The sequence below is a fragment of the Carcharodon carcharias genome, chromosome 19 (genome assembly GCF_017639515.1).
Source record: "Carcharodon carcharias isolate sCarCar2 chromosome 19, sCarCar2.pri, whole genome shotgun sequence".
Taxonomy (NCBI): Eukaryota; Metazoa; Chordata; class Chondrichthyes; order Lamniformes; family Lamnidae; genus Carcharodon; species Carcharodon carcharias.
The window spans coordinates 56,043,190-56,063,746 of record NC_054485.1 but is presented as its reverse complement, the minus strand read 5'-3'; the positions used below and the strand labels follow the sequence as shown (position 1 = coordinate 56,063,746).

Sequence of the window (20,557 nt, the reverse complement as noted above, 5' to 3'; positions counted from 1 at the left end):
TTGTGAAGTCAATTTTAAAGTGACCCGCAGCAAATTCTCTTTAGGATTAAATCAGAAGAACTGTTTATTCATACATTCAAACATGGGGGATGGTCATCACAACTACATACACAAGCACACAAGAAGGAGATAGGAAAGAAAAGAATTTTACAACTAGGAATAACTTAAAACAAAAAAACCCAAAGATATGGATATTCATTTACGTGAATGTCAGAGTCCAGTCAGGGTTCCTTCGTGTAGGAGTTAAAGTTCAGGCGGGTTCAACTAGCTGAAATCAGCAGTTGCTGAATTCCTTCAAAGTTGGTGATGATGCAGAAAGATGAGGTTGGTATACAGAGATTTGGTCCGCTCTACAGGTGATGGCAGGAATGTTCCAGAGAGCCAGGCTTTGAGGAGTTTTGGACTTGAGGCTCTGCTGTCAGCCTGGAGCCCTGCTTTGGTGTTGACAGGCTGGATATTCATAGCAGACTGACTTGGGAGTCAGAGAATATAGTATTAAAATGTTCCAAAGGCCAAAGGAGCTTAGGTCATGTGGCATTGCCCATTGATGTGTCTGTTTCAGGTTAACAATCAGTTTCTATGTCTCTGGTCAAAATCCATTGTTCACCTTAGGAGATCAATGGTGGCTATTAGTGCCTCTGCAGCTATAATAAGTTTCAATGGTTCTACTTTGTTATAAATCCAGGCTGGGGAGACAGACTGTCTGCTGCTACCTTGGTCCATTGATTGTAGTGGGTCCACACATTGATAGGTGTGAGATTCCACAAGGATGAAGGTTGAGCTTTGTTTTGTAATTGATATTGGAAGTTTCCAGAACTGTAGCCAACTTCAAAATCATGTGACCTATAGTAGCCATATTTTTGGTCCAACAAAGTCTATTTTTAAATAAACAGAAAGTAATGTTTGATTTATACAGTTTATGATCTCCTTCATGTCTAATGGACATGACGCTGTGTTAATAATTTCTGTAGAAAAAGATTCAAACTCTAGACAGCAGCTAGTCATGTTATATGGGTTGCACATGAGCCACAACTGAAAATAACTGAGTGCATTTTCTAGATTTTTAAAATAGTTCTAATAGTTTTAAATAGTGTTAAATAGTTAATCCAGAATTTTAGGACGTACGGGTAGAATTTACATGGGAGTTCTTACAAACGTTCATCATAACTTTGGTGGATAACCCAGTGAAATCTTGAAAAAACAGCATACACATTACCTCTCAATGGCTGCCACAATTCTTCTGCTGGAGTTCTAGCAGATGATTGGGAGAACCCCCATGAAAACTCAATCCCATTATCTACACTGACACATTAGTGCAATAATGCTTAAGTCTCACATTCCCAAAGCTGTTAAATAAAAAGCCTGCCTGCCATCTCTATGATATTTATTTCTATGAATTATTTTATAATTTTATGTTGAAGGGGTAATGTTGCAGGGCTATAGGGAAAGGGCAGGGAATTGGGGCTAATAGGTCCTTTCAAAGAGGCGAACACTAAAGATCTTATATGGCACTGTTAAAAGAGCAAGACCATTATCTAGGCCAAAATTTATCAACTGACAATATCAAAATAGATTAAATGGGCATTTATCGTATTGCTTTTTGTGGGCTTTGCTATGTGCCTATGCAAAACAGTGATACACTTCAAAACTAATTCATTGGTTAAAAGCACTTTGAGATATACTTAACTCAAAAATACATTTTAAAAATGTTTTTCAGTGGCTAAAAATCCAGCTGCTGCGAACAATAGAACATACTGTTGAAAGCAAAATATTTCAGGGGCCTCTTAATTAGTTGTCTTGCCATCAAGTTAAAGATGGCATTTGGAATATAAATGCTGTTGGTCAAATCAGAGGGCCAGTAGCTCTGTTGCCTTGGCAGCCCCATTGGAAGAAGTGGCTACTGCTGAGGTGGGTTGGAGAATGAGAGGGCTCCTCAACATGGGCCAGAATGTTTAGCTCGTCGGGCAGGTGTGCGCCCGACCCGACAGAGCATAAAATTACGCACGGTGATGTTGGGCGAGTGCCCCAATGTCATCGTGCACTTGCGCAATATTTTGGTCAATGGGTGCACGCCAGAGCTGACAGCGCACCTGCCGACAATTAAAATGCCTATTAGGGCCATTTGAAAGGTACTTTAAATATTTTTTTTGCTGCCTGTCCAACCTTATGGCTGGCGGGCAGGCAAAAAGGCCAAGCGGCCTTTGCATTTTTTAGGAAATTCCGCAGGCAGGATGAGGTTTTCAACAGCAATTAAAAATTAAATAAAAATTAAAACATTTAATTAATAACATGTTCCTGCTCAAATGACAGAGTCACATGAGGGGACATGTTTAATAACATTTTTAAAATCTTCATTTTTAATGTTTTAAACTGTTCATCTCCCTGAGGCAGCTCTGCGTCTTAGGGAGCTTTTCCTGCGCACACCTGTGTGCATGCGCAAAGTTTGCGCTCACCCTCCTCCTCCCTGCCACACAGACAGTGCTGAGCGCTACCATTCACATTTAACACTGGGCAGGCCTTAACTGGCCCGCCAGTGTGAAATCACAGTATGGCCCCGATCACAAGCAACGGTCAGCTTCCCAAACTTCCCCGTCGAATATGCCTGATGAAGAAAAAATCCTCTCCGTGGAGGCGCTCTCTGAGAGGTAAGCAAGAAAATTAAAATCAGAGGGGCAAAGCGGGCTGGGCCCTTCAGAAAGCCCATTGGGGTCACAGGGGCAGCCTTCCCTGCTTGTTGCCCTCTTTTGGGGCTTGGGGTATCTAGCTCCAATGGCGCCCTGGACAAATGCAGGGTGGCTCCACCTTCCAGTGAAGCTGGCAGCTTCCACATGTGGTAGAGAAGATAGCCCTTAATAGAGCATTTAATTATTTAAATGAGCTGCCAGCCTCCATTTGTTGTGCAGTCAATCTGCATCCAGTTGCACTGCTGGGAAATGTCCTTGGCAATGGGACAGCATTGGAAAGCTATCATGATATGGCACTTGCTACTTTCCTGTGTCCTGCCCCCAGCATGCCGCCCTGCACTGGGGAAATCCGTTCACTGTGTCTGCTACAGAGTTCATTCGATTCAAGACTTCCATTACAAGGTATTTCATCTTCTCAACTATCAACATCCCGGGGTTTACCATTGACCAGAAACTCAACTGGATGAGCCACATTAGTACTATGGCTACAAGAGCAATCAGTAGCTGAAATTCTCTGGAGAGTAACTCACCTCCTGACTCCCCAAAGCCTGTCCACCATCTACAAGACAGAAGTCAGGATTGTGATGGCATACTGCCCACTTGCCAGGATGAGTTCAGCTCCAACAATATCCAAGAACCTTGACACCATCCGGGACAAAGCAGCCCACTTGACTGGCACCCCATCCACCACCTTAAACATTCACTCCCTCTGCCAGTGTGTGCCATCTACAAGATATGCTGCAACAATTAACCAAGGCTCCTTCGACAGTACCTTTCAAACCCACGATCTCTACCACCTAGAATGACAAGGGTAGCAGAGACATAGGAATACCACCACCTGCAAGTTCTCTTCCAAGCTACACATCATCCTGAGTTGGAAATATATCACTGTTCTTTCATTGTCACTGGGTCAAAACTCTGGAACTCCCTCCCAAACAGCACTGTGGATGTATCGCCCAGGAGGAAAAAACAGTTTGGACCAGTACTCTTATTTCCCAGTTTTTATGGTGTTCCATTTTGAAGTATACAAGACCAGTTCAGACCAGTATTCTTATTTCCCAGTTTTAACTGTTCTTTTGTTCTGCGCTACACCACATGGACTGCAGTGGCTCAAGAAAACATCTCACCATCATCTTCTCAAGGTCAATTAGAGGTAGGCAATAAATACTGATTTACCAATCAACATCCCCATCTTATGAACTAATAAAAGAAATACGTGCACTGTAACCTTGAATCAGATCTTGCAGTATTTCCTCTTAGTTTGACCCCACCGATTACCTTACTACTTCTTATTCTAGTGCTACCTGTTTCTTCCAATCCTTTGTGCACATTGATCTCCTGTCAAATGCCAGGTCCTTGTTCCCATACCCTTGCCAAATTGTTTTAATCCTTCTCAAAGGTGCTACCAAACCGCCCCAAGAGACATTGATTCCAGCCCTTTTGAGATGCAGTCCATCCGATCTATATAAGTCCCATCTCCCCTAGAACCAGGCCAAATGTCCAAAGAATCAAAAACCCTCCCTCCTGCATTATCTCTCCAGCCATGCATTAATCTATGCTCCTGCTTCAACACTCACAAATGGGTGGTGCAGGAAATAATCCAGGGATAAATACCTTTGAGCTCCTGCTTCTTAGTTTCTTTCCTAGCACCCTACAATCTGCCTGCAGGACCTCATCCCTCTTTCCATCTACTTCATTAGTACCAGTATAGACCACAATTGATGGCTGTTCACCATGCCCCCTGAGAATGTTCTGCAGCACTGAGTGACATCCTAGACCCTGGCACCAGGGAGACAACATACTGTCCTAGAATCATCTCCAGCCACAATAATGCCTGTTTTTCCCATAGCTACAGAATTCCTAATTACTATTGCTTCCCCAAACTTCCTATCCCACCACTGCACAGCTGAGCCAGCCCTGGTCATTTGGATTTGTCCCTGGCTGCACTCCACAGAGCCAAATACCGAACAGTGAGATACATTTTATTTGACCAGGTGAGGAGTGAACTGGCTCCCCTCTATTCAGCCTCCTCGGCTCGTCACAACAAAAGTTTAAGCTTCTTCTTCACGAGGATATGCCCTTTCCAAATCAAAATGTATTTAACTATTTATGCAGTGAGCAATAAGGAGCCAGTCAAACAAGGGCCTGAATTTTACACACACATGCAAGTGCGATTGGCGAGCCCAGAAGCAGCAGTGATATCTGCTCCCGCCCATGATTGCAAGCCAAACCTGATTTTATGCTGGCTGGCCAATTACGGGCTGGCCAGCACGAAAGGCACACTGACAGGGGCCCTGCCGGCCAGGGCGAAAGCATGGCAGGCACCGGATCCAATGGAGACCCGAAGGGGCATTTAAAAGCGGCACACGTAGCTCCCTGAAGGCTGCTATGGGATGGTGAGGAGCCTCAGGGAGCTGTTCAAGAGAGACTTGAAGCATTTTGAATTGACAGGAGGGAACTCTGCCTCTTGCTTTCTGACGACTGCTGGCGTGCTCTCCTGGAGGCAGTGAGTGCCCAGCCGAAGATCCTCATACCGCAGGATGGCAAGAGGAGGCTACCCCACCAAACGAAGAAGGCCTGGGCAGAGGTGGTTGCCATGGTGAGCAGGCATGATACTGTCCTCCACACATGGATCCAGTGCTGGAAAAGGTTCAATGATCTCCTGTGCTCCACAAGGGTGAATACCAACGTGGCGTGAAACTGCATAGAGACGTCTTGAAGGGTGGCTGTTCTTCGTGGCGCTCAGGGGCGTGAAATGCAGAGTGCCAAATGGAACATATCTCTGTGCCGGTCAAGGCTGGGAGATGTGCCTGCTTGGCTTGGGTATGTACAAGGATGAGTGTGCCAATCTGATGGGCATCTCAACCTAGATATCCTGGGGTGGGGGAGTGAAGTCGGCATGGTATGGCAGGTAGAAGGCGGATTAATGAAAGCACTTCTGTTCGTGGAGGAGAAGAGAAGCCATAATGCGCAGGAGCGCACACAAACAGGTGGTAGTGTTGGCCAACTTCCGATCCTTTCAAAGTTTGAGATGGACGCCCTCAACATGGAATGCCAGCGTGGATCTAGGTCCACAGGACACAGAGAGGCAGGGGTCTCGGAGGAAGGTATGAGTCCAGTGGACAGATGAGATACTGGGGGAGTGTGTAAGAGATGAAGGGTTGTGGTTTTTCCAATGAGAAGTTCAAACCAAGAGTTCCCATTGCTCATCCAATCACAATGCCTCAGTGAGGCAGTTGTCCATGTGATAAGCAACCATCACGCATGTAGAGTCATTTTGTAATGATGTTATCAACTGATATATTCTCTTCCTCCCTCAGATGTGCCACCCTCACAACACCAGAGAGAACCTGAGGGCCCTCCATTGACACCCAAGGAGGAGCTGTGGACAGAAGCACCTGCGTCACATCCTCTCTCCAAACCAAACACCAGCGCAGACACAGGCATGTCAGTGGGCAATATTACGTAGGCTCAGATGGTAGTGCACAGTGATGAGGGCACATCACCCTTGCATCTGGAGCTGGCAGAGGCAGAGAGTGCTGAGGGCACTGGCAGTTGGAGGACTGCTGGAGACTAGGAACATCCTGAGTCCAAGGCAGGTGATGAGCATCTGGAGTCATCCGTCAGGTGGCAAATGCTGCATGTCCAGCAGGCTGTGTGGGGAGATCAGGCAGAGATTCCTGAGGGTCTGCGTGCCAGAGTCACTGACTTGGAGGAGTCCATGCAGAGCGTGAACACTGAATTGACCCGCAGCTCTGAGCACATAGCCTCTTCCATAGAGGGAGTGGCGACTCACATGGAGAGGCATCTCCAGGAACAGAATCAGGGATTTCTGGGGTTGCACTTGGGCTTGCAAACCTTCACACTGGCAATGACCTCAGCAGGTCACTGTCAGTGTGAGAGATGGATGAGGCACTTAGTTATTATGCTAGGTGCCCACCCATCAATAGTGAGCGAGAAGGTTCAAACCAACCTGAAGCTGATGGACAAGCTGCATGTCAGCATCTGCGGGCTACTCTCAGGGAGCTCCTCCGCGCCTCGACCAGTGCCCATTGCATGTGGTGAGGCCTTCAGTCATCGCGACTGAGGCGTGCCCAGCCATGGCACTGGATGTTCCCTCCCAGGCTCTGCCGGCCAGTGGATGGCCGCCATGGTCATCAAGGCTGACAGGACATCAGAGTCAGCAGGCTGCCTCTAATGCCTCTGCCAGCAAGGGATGGCAGGGGGAGGTGTGCGTGTGTGTGTGTGTGTGTGTGTGTGGGGGAGAGGACACACACACCAAGGTGCAGCACTCGCAAGCAAAAGTTAAAAGGACTGTAAACACATGAGGGGTTGTCATGGGTGATATAACTTTAGCTCATACATCTACTATGTGCAACTTGTGTTAATGGGACCATCATATAAAGATCTCATTATGTGTCATGGCCTGATTGTGCTTCATGTTTTTCATAGGTGATGGGCATGGGAGTGGCTTGTGACAGATGGGAAGGGTTGCAAAATTTATTTCAGAGGTTGTTACTTGAGATAAGGATGACAGGATGGCCTCATCAGGAACATTCAGTAAGGTGGCATTACACTTGCCCTCACTTTCAAGCCATGCCTTGGATGCCTAGCCAAAAGAACACAGAATCAAGACCTCCCTGGTCTCCCTGCCTCCCATGAGGTTCCATACTTTTGCATCCACATCCTTGCTTTGGGTCTCATCCAGATGCTCCTCAGACTCATTACTTGAGTCATCCTCTGCGACCTGTGGAACTGCCTTGCTGTCTTCATCCTCCAATGAATCACCCCCTTAACAGAGCCAGATTGTGCAGTGCACAACACACAACGACGAGCAAGATACGCTCTGGAGGATATTGAAGTGCTCCTCCTGATCATTTCAGATAGCGGAACCACATGCGTGCAATCTATGGCTCTCTGGGTGTGGGGGAACCGAGCAATTGCAGCAAAGACACTGGCTCTCAGCCTGGCAAGCTTTGTCGGTCTGGAATGAATGAAGTTACTGACCCATCTGAACAGAGCATCAGCGACCAGCTTGACGCAGTTGTGGGCAGCAGATTAGGAAACACCACACAGATCACCCACTGACCCTTAGAAAGAACTGAAGATGAAAAAATTCAGGGCCACTGTAACCTTAAGAGCCACTGGCATAGGGTGGCCATCTACACAGTTTGAGGCGATCTCTGGGCCAATCATCTGACATATGGAGGTCAGAGTGTCCCTCAAGAGGCACAGCTTTCTTTGGCACTGGACCTCAGACATGCCCAAGTAGCTAGTGTGCTGCCTGTAGGCTCTAGCTGCACGTTAATGGTGTCTTCTGGGGACCCTTCTGCCTTGCATTTCCTGCTGACCCTGCACCCCCTTTGGCTGTGCCTCTCTTCCCACAGGTCGCCCCTGTGCTGTCTGTGGACAGGCCTCCTTTCCCTTCTGGCCCATTCCGCCTCTTTGGAGGATGTCCCTCCAGCAAAGTAGACAATCATCATTTGCTGAAATACAGATGGCACAGGATCGTGTACTGTAGGGCCATTCAGCAGAAATGTGAAAGCAAGTAACCTAAAGAGCCCTCCAGGAAACACAGAAAATACAATGAACTGTGTGAAAACCACCTCCAACAAACTCACACCTAAACTTAAATTAAAAACGTGATAGACGCCTGGCTGAGAAGCTCACATGCCAAGTGTTAAATTGCACAGGCCTTGTAAAATTCTGGGCAATTGCCTTTTTAATGGGCTTATTCAAAAATGGAGGGAGTCAGAAAGTGGGAAACTACAGGCCAGTTAGCTTAACGCCTGTCATGTTAGAAGCTATTATTAAAGAAGCTGTAGCAGGGCACTTGGATAAGTTCAAGGTCATCAGACAGAGTCAACATGGTTTTGTGAAAGGGAAATCATGTTTAACCAACTTATTGGAGTTCTTTGAGGAAGTAACATGTGCTATGGATAAAGGGGAACTGGTGGATTTACTGTACTTAGATTTCCAGAAATGGCACATCAAAGGTTATTGTGGAAAATAAAAGCTCATGATATGGGGTTCAAATATTGACATGGTTAGAAGATTGGCTGCCTAACAGGAATCAGAAAGGTGGCATAAAAGGGTCTTTTCAGGATGGCAAGACGTAATGAGTGGTGTGCCACAGGGATTAGTGCTGGGACCTCACCTGTTTGCAATTTACATAAATGACTTGGATGAAGAGATAGATGGGATGGTTGCTAAATTTGTTGATGACACAAAGATAGGTAGGAAAGTAATTTGTGAAGAGGACATAAGGAGGCTACAGAAAGATATAGATAGGTTAAGTGAGTGGGCAAAGAGCTGGCAAATGGAGTAAAATGTGGGAAAATGTGAAATTGACCATTTTGGCAGGAAGAATAAAAGAGAGGCATATTATCTAAATGGTGAAGGATTGCAGAGCTCTGAGATGCAGAGGCATCTGGGTGTCTTAGTGCATGAATCGCAAAAGACTAGTATGCAATTAGGAAAGCTAATAGAATGTTATAAATTGTGAGGGGAATTGAATACAAAAGTAGGGAGGTTATGTTGCAGTTATACAGAGCGCTAGTGAGATCAAATGTGGAGTACTGTGTACAGTATTGGTCACCTTATTTAAGGAAGGATGTAAATGCATTGGAAGCAGTTCAGAGAAGGTTTACCAGATTAATAACTGGAATGGGCTTATGAAGAAAGGCGTGACAGGCTAGTCTTGTATCTGCTGGAGTTTAGAAGAGTAAGATTGAAACACATAAGTTGCTGAGGGGACTTGACAAGGTGGATGTGGAGAGGATGTTGCCTCTTGTGGGATAATCTAGAACTAGGGGTCACTCTTTAAAAGTAGAGGGTCGTCCACTTAAAATGAAAATGAGGCAACTTTTTTTCTCTCAGTGGGTCGTGAGTCTTTGGAACTCTCTTTCAGAAAAGGCAGTGAAAGCAGAGTCTTTGAATATTTTTAAAGCAAAGGTGATATATTCTTGGTAAGCAAGGGGGTGAAAGGTTATCAGAAGTAGGTGAGGTGCAGATTTGAGGTTATTATCAGATCAGCCATGACCTTATTAAAAGGTGGAGCAGGCTCGAGGGGCCGAAAGGCCTACTCCTGCTCTTTGTACATATGTTCGTGTTAATTGTCCCTTCAATTATCGGTGGGCACATGTGCCCGACGACCATAATATCATGTGATGGCAGGATGACGTCTTCTTGCGCGAATCTGGGACCGCCGCGCCCCTGCTCTGAAAGCATAAAATTCTAGCCAAGATTTTTCTGAAATAAAGAGAAAATTTATTAACCACTAAACCCTAAAAAAAAAATACGGTGCCTCGCACACCTAAGTATCATAAATAGGGAAGTTAGGGTCCAATAAAAAAAGTTGAAAGATTATATGGATAAGTGTAGTTTGATGGTCCTAGAGGCGTATATCTTTAAACATTACGGTTGATTTGGATTAGCTGGTTTCATGGATGTGGTCAGATGTAAAAGATGTTGCTATTATTGCAAGATCTTGGTTCACTGATAGATTTCTAGTAAAGGTGTCTCTGAGTTGGCTAATACACTTGTTCCAAAGGAGGGAGAGAGTCCAGCTTTAGGTCTGTCTCCAATGCTGAAAACTTGCTTGCAAACTCTCTGCAGTGGCTGCAGCCTAGTATACTTCAACCATTATGTATTTCCAAGGGGTTTTGGGTGGGTTTCTTTGTGGCAACCATTGTTACAATATCCAGTGCTTTGCATTTTAATGTATCTTCCTTAGACAGTGACACTTTTCAATGAGTCTCTGGTTTGTTTGTTTTTCCACCCTAACCTTATAAGATGGCCTTCGATTTTTAAGTAGTTCTTCTCATTTCAAATTGCAAAATTTTCAGTCAGTTGCAAATTGGGAAATCATACTTTCAAAATTAAAGGGTATAGCCTCATGAAAATTCAACGGACTTCTGCACTACCTACTGTACCTCCTCTATTATCTGGTGGTCACTATTCCCTCTCAGCCTTCACAGGCTTAAACTGCATGGTGATCAACTCCATAAACTTGCTATCAACATAGCTCTCAGCCTCGTGGTTTGAGATTGAAAGTTTTACTCAGGGTCAAATAAGACACCGATGTTGCAAATGGTCTGGGCCAACCTCAAACCGTGGCCAAACAGGGGAATGTTATTGGTGGATAGGGGCCAGTAAGTCTCTAGTCCCTTACTAACATGTAAAAAAAAACCCTTATATTTCCTAATTTGACAATGAGACAAGAAATAAACTATTGAGGCATTTATTATGATTTACAAAGTAATTACTGAATGGTTTCAAAAACTGACCTATAATTATCCATCGTATAATTACTCTTCATCAATACTGTACATTAATTGGTAACACAAGATTAATCCTTTGCAGTGATCTATTTTGTTCACCCATGTGCTTTTCCTTTCTTGCTCATTATTAACTTGTATTTAATTTACATTGTGAAGTGTGATTGCTTCCATCATTGGTATCAGGTTTAATAAAATAATAATGAGTAAGAAAAAAGTAATTAAAATGTCGCACTTCATGAACCAAAGAGGTGTAAAGAGACATCAATTTGAGGTAATGTGTTGTGGTCACAATGAAACCTTCAGTTCATTTTGGAGTATGTTCCCTTGACCATGCTGAATATATGACTCAAATATTGTAGGTATCAGTTGTGCAGAACAAGACTGTTCAAAATGAGCTCTACTAGTCATATTAACAGGCACACATGAATACCCAATGGTTGAATTTTACACTGCCCTATGTGGGGTGGAGGGGTTGGCAGGTGGACGAGTGGTGTAAAATTGGGCACAATGTCATGAGCACCATTCCCGGTGCCTTACCTGCCCATTGGGCAGCGTGCCCAATCATGGGCCTGTTGAGACCCTTAAGTGGCCACATATGACCACTTAAGGGCCTCTTCCCACCTCTGCCACAGTTCTGGTGCCAAGTATGAAGCCTAGCAACTTTTACTGGTCAGGCTGGTGGTGAGAAGGTGGGGATACATTCTTTACAGGCCATTTGGGCCCACTGGAGATGACCCTCAAGGTTTTTTTCCAACATGCCAGCCCCCTGCCCAATTTTCCCTTCCCCCAAATTACGAACTACATTTATGACTTGGATGACGAGACAAACTGTATTGTATGCAAAGTTAGAGAGGAAAGAAAAAACAAAACACTGCGGATGCAGGAAATCTGCAACAAAAACAGAAAATGCTGGAAAAATTCAGCAGGTCTGACAGAATCTGTGGAGAGAGAAACAGAGTTAATGCTTCGAGTCCGTATGACTCTTCTTCAAAGCTCTGAAGAAGAGTCATACGAACTTGAAACGTTAACTCTGTTTCGCTCTCACAGATGCTGTCAGACCTGTTGAGCTTTTCTAGCATTTTCTGTTTAGATAGGGAAAGCAAACTGAGGACGATAAAAAGGGCTGGATTTTTATCCTTGAGGCAGGTAGTGGGAGTTAGGAAAATTCCTAGCTTGGCCTGTCCACCTTGGGAGAATGTGTCTGCAAGCAAGGATGGGAATCTCATTGTGGGGGACGGGGGTGGGGGACAGGGGGATGGGGTGGGGGGGGGGGGGTGGGGTGGGGGGTGGGGGTGGGGTGGGTAGGTGGTGGTGGTGGTGATGGTAGTTGCAGGCTGCAGTCGGGTCAACCGATTCAGGAAAAACATCACGGGGCTGCTGGGTACAGAGGCGGGCTGTTTTAAAGGCCCATCTTGATGCTATGGCCAAGCTATGCCCCCAATCCCAAGGTATGACACCCACCTATTCACTATTGCTCCCTCATGCCCCATGCCAAACTATGGCACTTCCACACTCTTCAATGACAATACAGTGTATAGAAACAATGAACCCTATAGTGAAGTAGGATGTTTAAAAAGAGTTTTTAATAAAGTCATTCACTGATAGCTTTCCACTTTCCAAAAAAGCTTAATTTTTACTGCAGCACAATAAAACTGTAAATAATCTAGACACATTAAAATATCATTAGCTTAAAACATAAGCACTTGAAATCTCTTTATCTTGTGTAAATAAACTTTGTGAAATTGACAGCATAGATCAGAGAGCCAGAGCTGTCGATCAAGCAATTTTTTCTCTGGGGCTCAGGTGTTTCAACTGGCTAATTGATTTCCAGGCTCTCAGCCAAGCTGCAATGGAACCAGCCAGGTCGGGAGTGCACAGTACCGGCTCATGACCCACACCAACCCGCACCTTAAAAGGCACCACCAAAAATCGGAAATCCTGAATCACAGGTTCATGAATCATGGAATTGGGACATGCCCGCCATTTTTAGCGGACTCCCGACTCATCCTGAATCAGCAAAAATCTAGCCCAAAGAGTTTGAAAAGGGATATACATGGGTTAAGCAAGTAGCCCAAAAATTTGCTGATGGAGTATAATGTGGGAAAATGTGCGGTTAGCCACTTTGAAAGGAAGAATAGAGAAGTAGAAAATTTAAACGGAGAGAGACTGCAGAATGCTGCAGTACAAAGGGATATGGGTAGCCTTGTACATGAATCACAAAAAGTTAGAATAAATTCAGGAAGCAATTAGGAAGGTAAAGAAAATGTTGCCCTTTATTGTAAGGGGGTTGGAAGATTAAAGTAGGGAAGTTTTGCTACAGCTGTACAGTGCACTGGTGAGACTGTACTTGGATTACAGTTTTAGTGCCCTTACTTAAGGAGGGACATATTTGCACTGGAAGCAGTTCAGAGAAGGTTCACTAGGCTGATTCCTGAGATGAAGGGATCGTCTTATGAGGAACGATTGAGCAGGTTGCACCCCTTACTCAGGACATAGGGAATAATTTTAATATTCATTCTTATCCTCAACATTTGTGAAGTACAGTCACCCAGTAACAATCTGAATAGTGACTTGTCAGTCCTTAAGAACATATCAATAGTAACAAGTGACGTTCCCTGAATATTTTATGCAGAATCTCACTCTTAACAATGCTAAATTAGTGAAATAAACATTAATTTGTTGATCATGGGAAGTGTGTAAAATTATCATTCGTGGCACTTACGTTTTGGTGTCATCCCAAACAACACAGTGTGGGTCAGATGTTCCCTATAAAAATCAGAATTAAAATATATATATAGTAAATATATATCACTCTGTAGCATGATATATCAGTAGAATAATGGACATGGCAGAAAATTAAGTGCCTGGAACAAAAACAAGTGATTCTGACGGTTTCGTAAACTGCAAAAGCACAACAAGAACAGTTCATGAATGTCAACCCTGACCTTTAATTACCTTGGTTAACTATGTGCTCTCTCTTAATCTATGATATATTGTACATTTATCATTTCGCTCTTGCCAAGATGAGAGATGTCAGTGTTCAAAATTGAAATTTTTTTCAAGCTTCGCATCTCATGTTGACAGCAAGTATTTCCATGTTGAGTATAACGCAAACTACACAGAGGGTAAAACTCAGACAAAAGTGTCCTGACAATGTGTCCCAAACCAAATTGTATAACCACATAATTAGGGCCAGGATTTCCCGGTCGGCAAGCGGGAGGGCAGGGCCTGCTCGCCAACCTGTAAAATGACGTGGGATGACGTCGGCCGGAACTCCCGATGTCACCCCGCTTCATTTCAATTTTCATGTCAGCAGGGGTTCAGCTGAATCAGCTGTGTGTCCGCCGACCAGTCAATGGCCTATTGAGGCCATTGACAAAGTAATTCACGTGATTAGTGGACCTGCCTGTCCAACCTTAAGGTTGGCAGGCAGGCCGGGAGCCCTGGCGGGCATTGGAAAAAGCATCAAACCTCATCCACAGGCAGGATGAGGTTTCATGTAGGTTTTAAAAAATTTAATAGAAGTGTATTTAAAAGTGATGGACATGTCCCAACTCACATGACAGTGTCACATGAGGGGACATGTTAGGGAAAAATATTTTCTGTTTTTAAGATTTTTTTATTGTGGAGCCGATCTCCCTGAGATAGCACTTAGCCTCAGGGAGATGAGTGTGCTCTTTCGCGCTTTATGTGTGAAAGCGTGCACTCTCAGCTCAGGGAAATCCACCACCACCCCCACCGGCCCGCACAAAGAGCACAATGTGCTTCTTTGTGGACGTAATGCTGGGCGGGGCTCAACTGGCCCGCCCATGTAAAATGGTGGCACGCCCCTGATCGGGGGCACCGATTGGAGGCATACCTCCATGCGCCCGCTCCTGAACTTCCCTGATGGGGGGATAATTCTGCCCATGGTTTTTTTATCTACCACAGTAACCATCCTTGTCGCCATCTAGGTTATGATTTAAAGCCAATGTGTCACAAATAATAGATACCAATGTAAGAACACAGGAAAGAACATAGAAACAAGATTGCCATTTAGTCCTTCAAGCCTGTTCGCAGTTCAATTTGATCGTGGTTGATTTGTAACTGTTTTAAATGTGGGTGGCGGACGCTGACTAACCAAACTCCTTTCATTTAGGATCCTTGCAGCTATCATAAATGAAGGTTTTGATGCTTTTAGGACTGGATTTTCACCCTCAAGGTGGGTAGTGGGATTCAGGAAAATTCCAAGCTCAGCCTGCCCACCTCAGGAGAAAGTGCCTGCGAGGACAGAATGCCCCCCCCCCCTCACCCAACTAGTGCCTCATGCCCCCAATGGCAAAGTTGCCCCACAAAGAACCACATACCCCCTTGCCAAGCTATGACACTTCCATAAATAAAAACAAAAATAAAAACAAAAAAACTGCGGATGCTGGAAATCCAAAACAAAAACAGAATTACCTGGAAAAACTCAGGTCTGGCAGCATCGGCGGAGAAGAAAAGAGTTGACGTTTCGAGTCCTCATGACCCTTCGACAGAACTTGAGTTCGAGTCCAAGAAAGAGTTGAAATATAAGCTGGTTTAAGGTGTGTTGGGGGGGGGGTAGAGAGAGAGAGAGAGAGAGAGAAGTGGAGGGGGTTGGTGTGGTTGTAGGGACAAACAAGCAGTGATAGAAGCAGATCATCAAAAGATGTCACCAACAACAGAACAAAAGAACACATAGGTGTTAAAGTTGGTGATATTATCTAAACGAATGTGCTAATTAAGAATGGATGGTAGGGCACTCAAGGTATAGCTCTAGTAGGGGTGGGGAGAGCATAAAAGATTTAAAAATATTTAAAAATAATGGAAAAAGGTGGGAAAAGAAAAATCTATATAATTTATTGGAAAAAAACAAAAGGAAGGGGGAAACAGAAAGGGGGTGGGGATGGAGGAGGGAGCTCAAGACCTAAAGTTGTTGAATTCAATATTCAGTCTGGAAGGCTGTAAAGTGCCTAGTTGGAAAATGAGGTGTTGTTCCTCCAGTTTGCATTGGGCTTCACTGGAACAATGCAGCAAGCCAAGGACAGACATGTGGGCAAGAGAGCAGGGTGGAGTGTTAAAATGGCAAGCGACAGGGAGGTTTCAGTCATTCTTGCGGACAGACCACAGGTGTTCTGCAAAGCGGCCGCCCAGTTTACGTTTGGTCTCTCCAATGTAGAGGAGACCACATTGGGAGCAACGAATGCAGTAGACTAAGTTGGGGGAAATGCAAGTAAAATGCTGCTTCACTTGAAAGGAGTGTTTGGGCCCTTGGACGGTGAGGAGAGAGGAAGTGAAGGGGCAGGTGTTGCATCATTTGCGTGAGCATGGGGTAGTGCCATAGGAGGGGGTTGAGGAGTAGGGGGTGATGGAGGAGTGGACCAGGGTGTCCCGGAGGGAGCGATCCCTACGGAATGCCGATAAGGGGGGTGAAGGGAAGATGTGTTTGGTGGTGGCGTTATGCTGGAGATGGTGGAAATGGCGGAGGATGATCCTTTGAATGCGGAGGCTGGTGGGGTGATAAGTGAGGACAAGGGGGACCCTATCATGTTTCTGGGAGGGAGGAGAAGGCGTGAGGGCGGATGCGCGGGAGATGGGCCAGACACGGTTGAGGGCCCTGTCAATGACCGTGGGTGGAAAACCTCGGTTAAGGAAGAAGGAGGACATGTCAGAGGAACTGTTTTTGAAGGTAGCATCATCGGAACAGATGCGACGTCGCATCTGTTCCGATGATGCTACCTTCAAAAACTGTTCCGCTGACATGTCCTCCTTCTTCCTTAACTGAGGTTTTCCACCCACGGTCGTTGACAGGGCCCTCAACCGGGTCCGGCTCATTTCCCGCGCATCCGCCCTCACGCCTTCTCCTCCCTCCCAGAAACATGATAGGGTCCCCCTTGTCCTCACTTATCACCCCACCAGCCTCCGCATTCAAAGGATCATCCTCCACCATTTCCGCCAACTCCAGCATGACGCCACCACCAAACACATCTTCCTTTCACCCCCCCTATAGGCATTCCGTAGGGATCGCACCCTCCGGGACACCCTGGTCCACTCCTCCATCACCCCCTACTCCTCAACCCCCTCCTATGGCACCACCCCATGCCCACGCAAATGATGCAACACCTGCCCCTTCACTTCCTCTCTCCTCACCGTCCAAGGGCCCAAACACTCCTTTCAAGTGAAGCAGCATTTTACTTGCATTTCCCCCAACTTAGTCTACTGCATTCGTTGCTCCCAATGTGGTCTCCTCTACATTGGAGAGACCAAACGTAAACTGGGCGACCGCTTTGCAGAACACCTGCAGTTTTTCCGCAAGAATGACCGAAACCTCCCTGTCGCTTGCCATTTTAACACTCCACCCTGCTCTCTTGCTCACATGTCTGTCCTTGGCTTGCTGCATTGTTCCAGTGAAGCCCAACGCAAACTGGAGGAACAACACCTCATCTTCCGACTAGGCACTTTACAGCCTTCCGGACTGAATATTGAATTCAACAACTTTAGGTCTTGAGCTCCCTCCTCCATCCCCACCCCCTTTCTGTTTCCCCCTTCCTTTTGTTTTTTTCCAATAAATTATATAGATTTTTCTTTTCCCACCTATTTCCATAATTTTTAAATATTTTTAAATCTTTTATGCTCTCCCCACCCCCACTGGAGCTATACCTTGAGTGCCCTACCATCCATTCTTAATTAGCACATTCGTTTAGATAATATTACCAACTTTAACACCTATGTGTTCTTTTGTTCTGTTGTTGGTGACATCTTTTGATGATCTGCTTCTATCACTGCTTGTTTGTCCCTACAACCACACCAACCCCCTCCACTTCTCTCTCTCTCTCTCTCTCTCCCCACCCCCCCACACACCTTAAACCAGCTTATATTTCAACTCTTTCTTGGACTCGATCTCAAGTTCTGTCGAAAGGTCATGAGGACTCGAAACGTCAAATCTTTTCTTCTCCGCCGATGCTGCCAGACCTGCTGAGATTTTCCAGGTAATTCTGTTTTTGTTTTATGACACTTCCATGCCCAGTCGCCTACTATACACTGTATATAAGCAATTAACCCTATAGTGACAGTAGCATGTGTAATAAAATGCTTAAAAATAATTCATTCGTTCATTTTACTATAGCCAAAAAAGCCCAATAATCCAGACCCTTTAAAGTTTCGATAGTAGAAACTGTAGGCATTAGAAACCTCTTTATCTCGTGAAATTGACAGAAGAGATCAGAGAGCCAAAGTTGTCAATCAAGCAATGTTTCCTCTGGGGCTCAGGTGTTTCAACAGATCAATGGATGTCTGGGTTCTCAGCCAAAAGCTATTTTTATGAATAAATTACCTTTTTTTAAAGATCTTTTTTACACTTCCTACTGTCCCAATAGGGTTCATTGCTTCTATACAGTGCACAGCTGGAAGGGCATGGAAGTGCCATAGATTGGCATGAGGGGCCCTGAGGTTATTTTGGGAGGACATATCTTGATATAGAGGGCATAGGGATTGTTTGGGGGGGAATACCTTAGCATGGGAGGCTCGTGGAGGACTTTTTGAACTTACCTGTCAAAAGATTACCTCATGGAGATTATGGTTCACGACACCTCTGAAGTGCTGTGGACCACGATTCTTTGAGAAGATGGCTCGACTCCATGGAAATTGCAGAGGACAAGGACATGCCTAACCCTGTAATGGAACTGGCCAGCCATTATTATAGGGCTCCCGAGTCATCCTGACTTGCCGAAAATCCAGGCCTTAATGCGGGCTGCATTCAAACCCAGTTCCCAGAGATAAAAGGCAAGATTTGCTAATGCATTTAAGTTTGTAGGCAATGGGTGGACATCTGTCAAATCTGCACTATTAGTGTGTGTAAGGAACGTAAAGTGAAGAATGTTCCCCACCAGACGCAGATCTTTTCAATTATATATCATATAACTACTTTGCGCACGTCAACATGGAAAATAAGCAGAAGCTTCAAAGAAAATTGTAGTAATTATGGTTTTACTTAGTACGTAATGTACATTTAAGAATAATATGTGTTAGGCAAGATCACATGATCTGTAGTAACCAATAGGAGAGTAGCAGGGGCTACCTGAGCAGTCAGTTTAGAATTGGAGTTGAAAGCACACACATAGTTGCTGCTGAGTACATTGTAAATAAACTTTATGGGAAAAATTTTCCTCCCATTGGGTGGGGGGGGGGGGGGGGGGGGAAGTGTGGGAGCGGGTATGGGTGGGCGCACCTCCGATTGGTGCCCCCATTTTATGTGGGCGGGCATTTATTGGTGTGACGGCCGCCAGAAAGCGCCATGCACTCCCAGTGTGGGCGGGGAGGGGGGGGGATTGCCTCAACTGGGAGTGCACTATTTTGCGCATCCGCGCAAAAGAGCGCACAGATCTCCCTGAGGCTAAGTGCTGCCTCAGGGAGATCAGCTCCGATTTAAAACTTTTATTAAACATGTTTGAAAATTTTCCCTGCCATTTCCCCTCATGTGACACTGTCACATGAGTTGGGACATGTCCATAAGTTTTATTGAAACCTTTTTTAAAGATTTAGATACCCTCATGACATCTCATCCTGCCCGTGGTTGAAATTTCATGCTTTCTTCAAAGTCTGCCAGGGCTCCTGGCCTACCCACCAGCTTTAAGGTTGGACGGGCAGGTCTATTAAAGTCCTTAATTACTTTTTCAATGGCCTCAATAGGCCGTTGACAGGTGGGCAGGCGCGCAATTGACTTGGCTCTGCCCTCGCCGACCTGAAAATGGAAATGACGCGGGGTGACGTTGGGAGTTCCCGCATGTCATCCCGCATCATTTTACTTGCTGGCAAGTGGGCCCCAACCCGCTTGCTGACCGGAAGATCCTGCCCTATGTTTTCACCCAAGAAGTGTCTACTGATCAACTCTATCACTAATAGCACAACTCGGCCACCCTACAACAAACTGGCAACAAGGATAGAACAGGATTTAACAGAAGAATTCTAGTTAAAAATAAATTAGTATTGTATCTCACCCAGTGATTGTAAGTAGCAATCTCCTTTTGAATTGAAGAAGTTATCCCCTCTGAAAATGCCATAATTGGGGGAATTGATCCATTTGAACCAGCCACAGACAATTGGTCTCAATACATAGAACGCCTCACGTTCTTTTCTCAAGCAAATTAGATTACCGAGGAAGAGAAGAGTTGAGCGATCCTCTTGAGTATTTGTGGGAACAAAACCTACAGTCTGATTCGAAGTTTGATGGCACCCAGTGCCCCAGATCATAAGAATTTCGATGAATTGGTGGACCTCGTGAAGGGTCACTTTCAACCCAAGCCCTCAGTCATGATGCAGTGAAACTGGATTTCCAGAAGGCACTAGAGATAGCATTGGCCATGGAAAGTGCAGTAAGAGATTCAAAAGTAATACAGGGTGTGCAAAATGGTGCCGTCCTCCATATTGGGTGGCACACCTCAGCTGAAAGTGGTGTGAAAAAGTGAGACTCTGCTGAGAAGCGGGAAATAGTCGCTGCTAGCCAAAGAATAAAGAAAAATAACTTAGTAGCAAAATCAAAGAATAATTTTAATAGAGGTGGAAACAATCAGTCTTTTAGTAATTGGCAGTTTA

General features: G+C 45.2%; 1 protein-coding gene across 1 annotated transcript in view; it reads right to left on the bottom strand.

Moving 5' to 3' along the window:
• adgrb2 (adhesion G protein-coupled receptor B2) overlaps positions 1–20,557 on the bottom strand; it is a 1,120,188-nt gene that overhangs the window by 490,752 nt on the left and 608,879 nt on the right. The window contains exon 20 of the mRNA XM_041212905.1: positions 13,689–13,732. Coding sequence (XP_041068839.1) covers positions 13,689–13,732 — 44 coding nt within the window. The remainder of the gene's footprint in view (positions 1–13,688; positions 13,733–20,557) is intronic.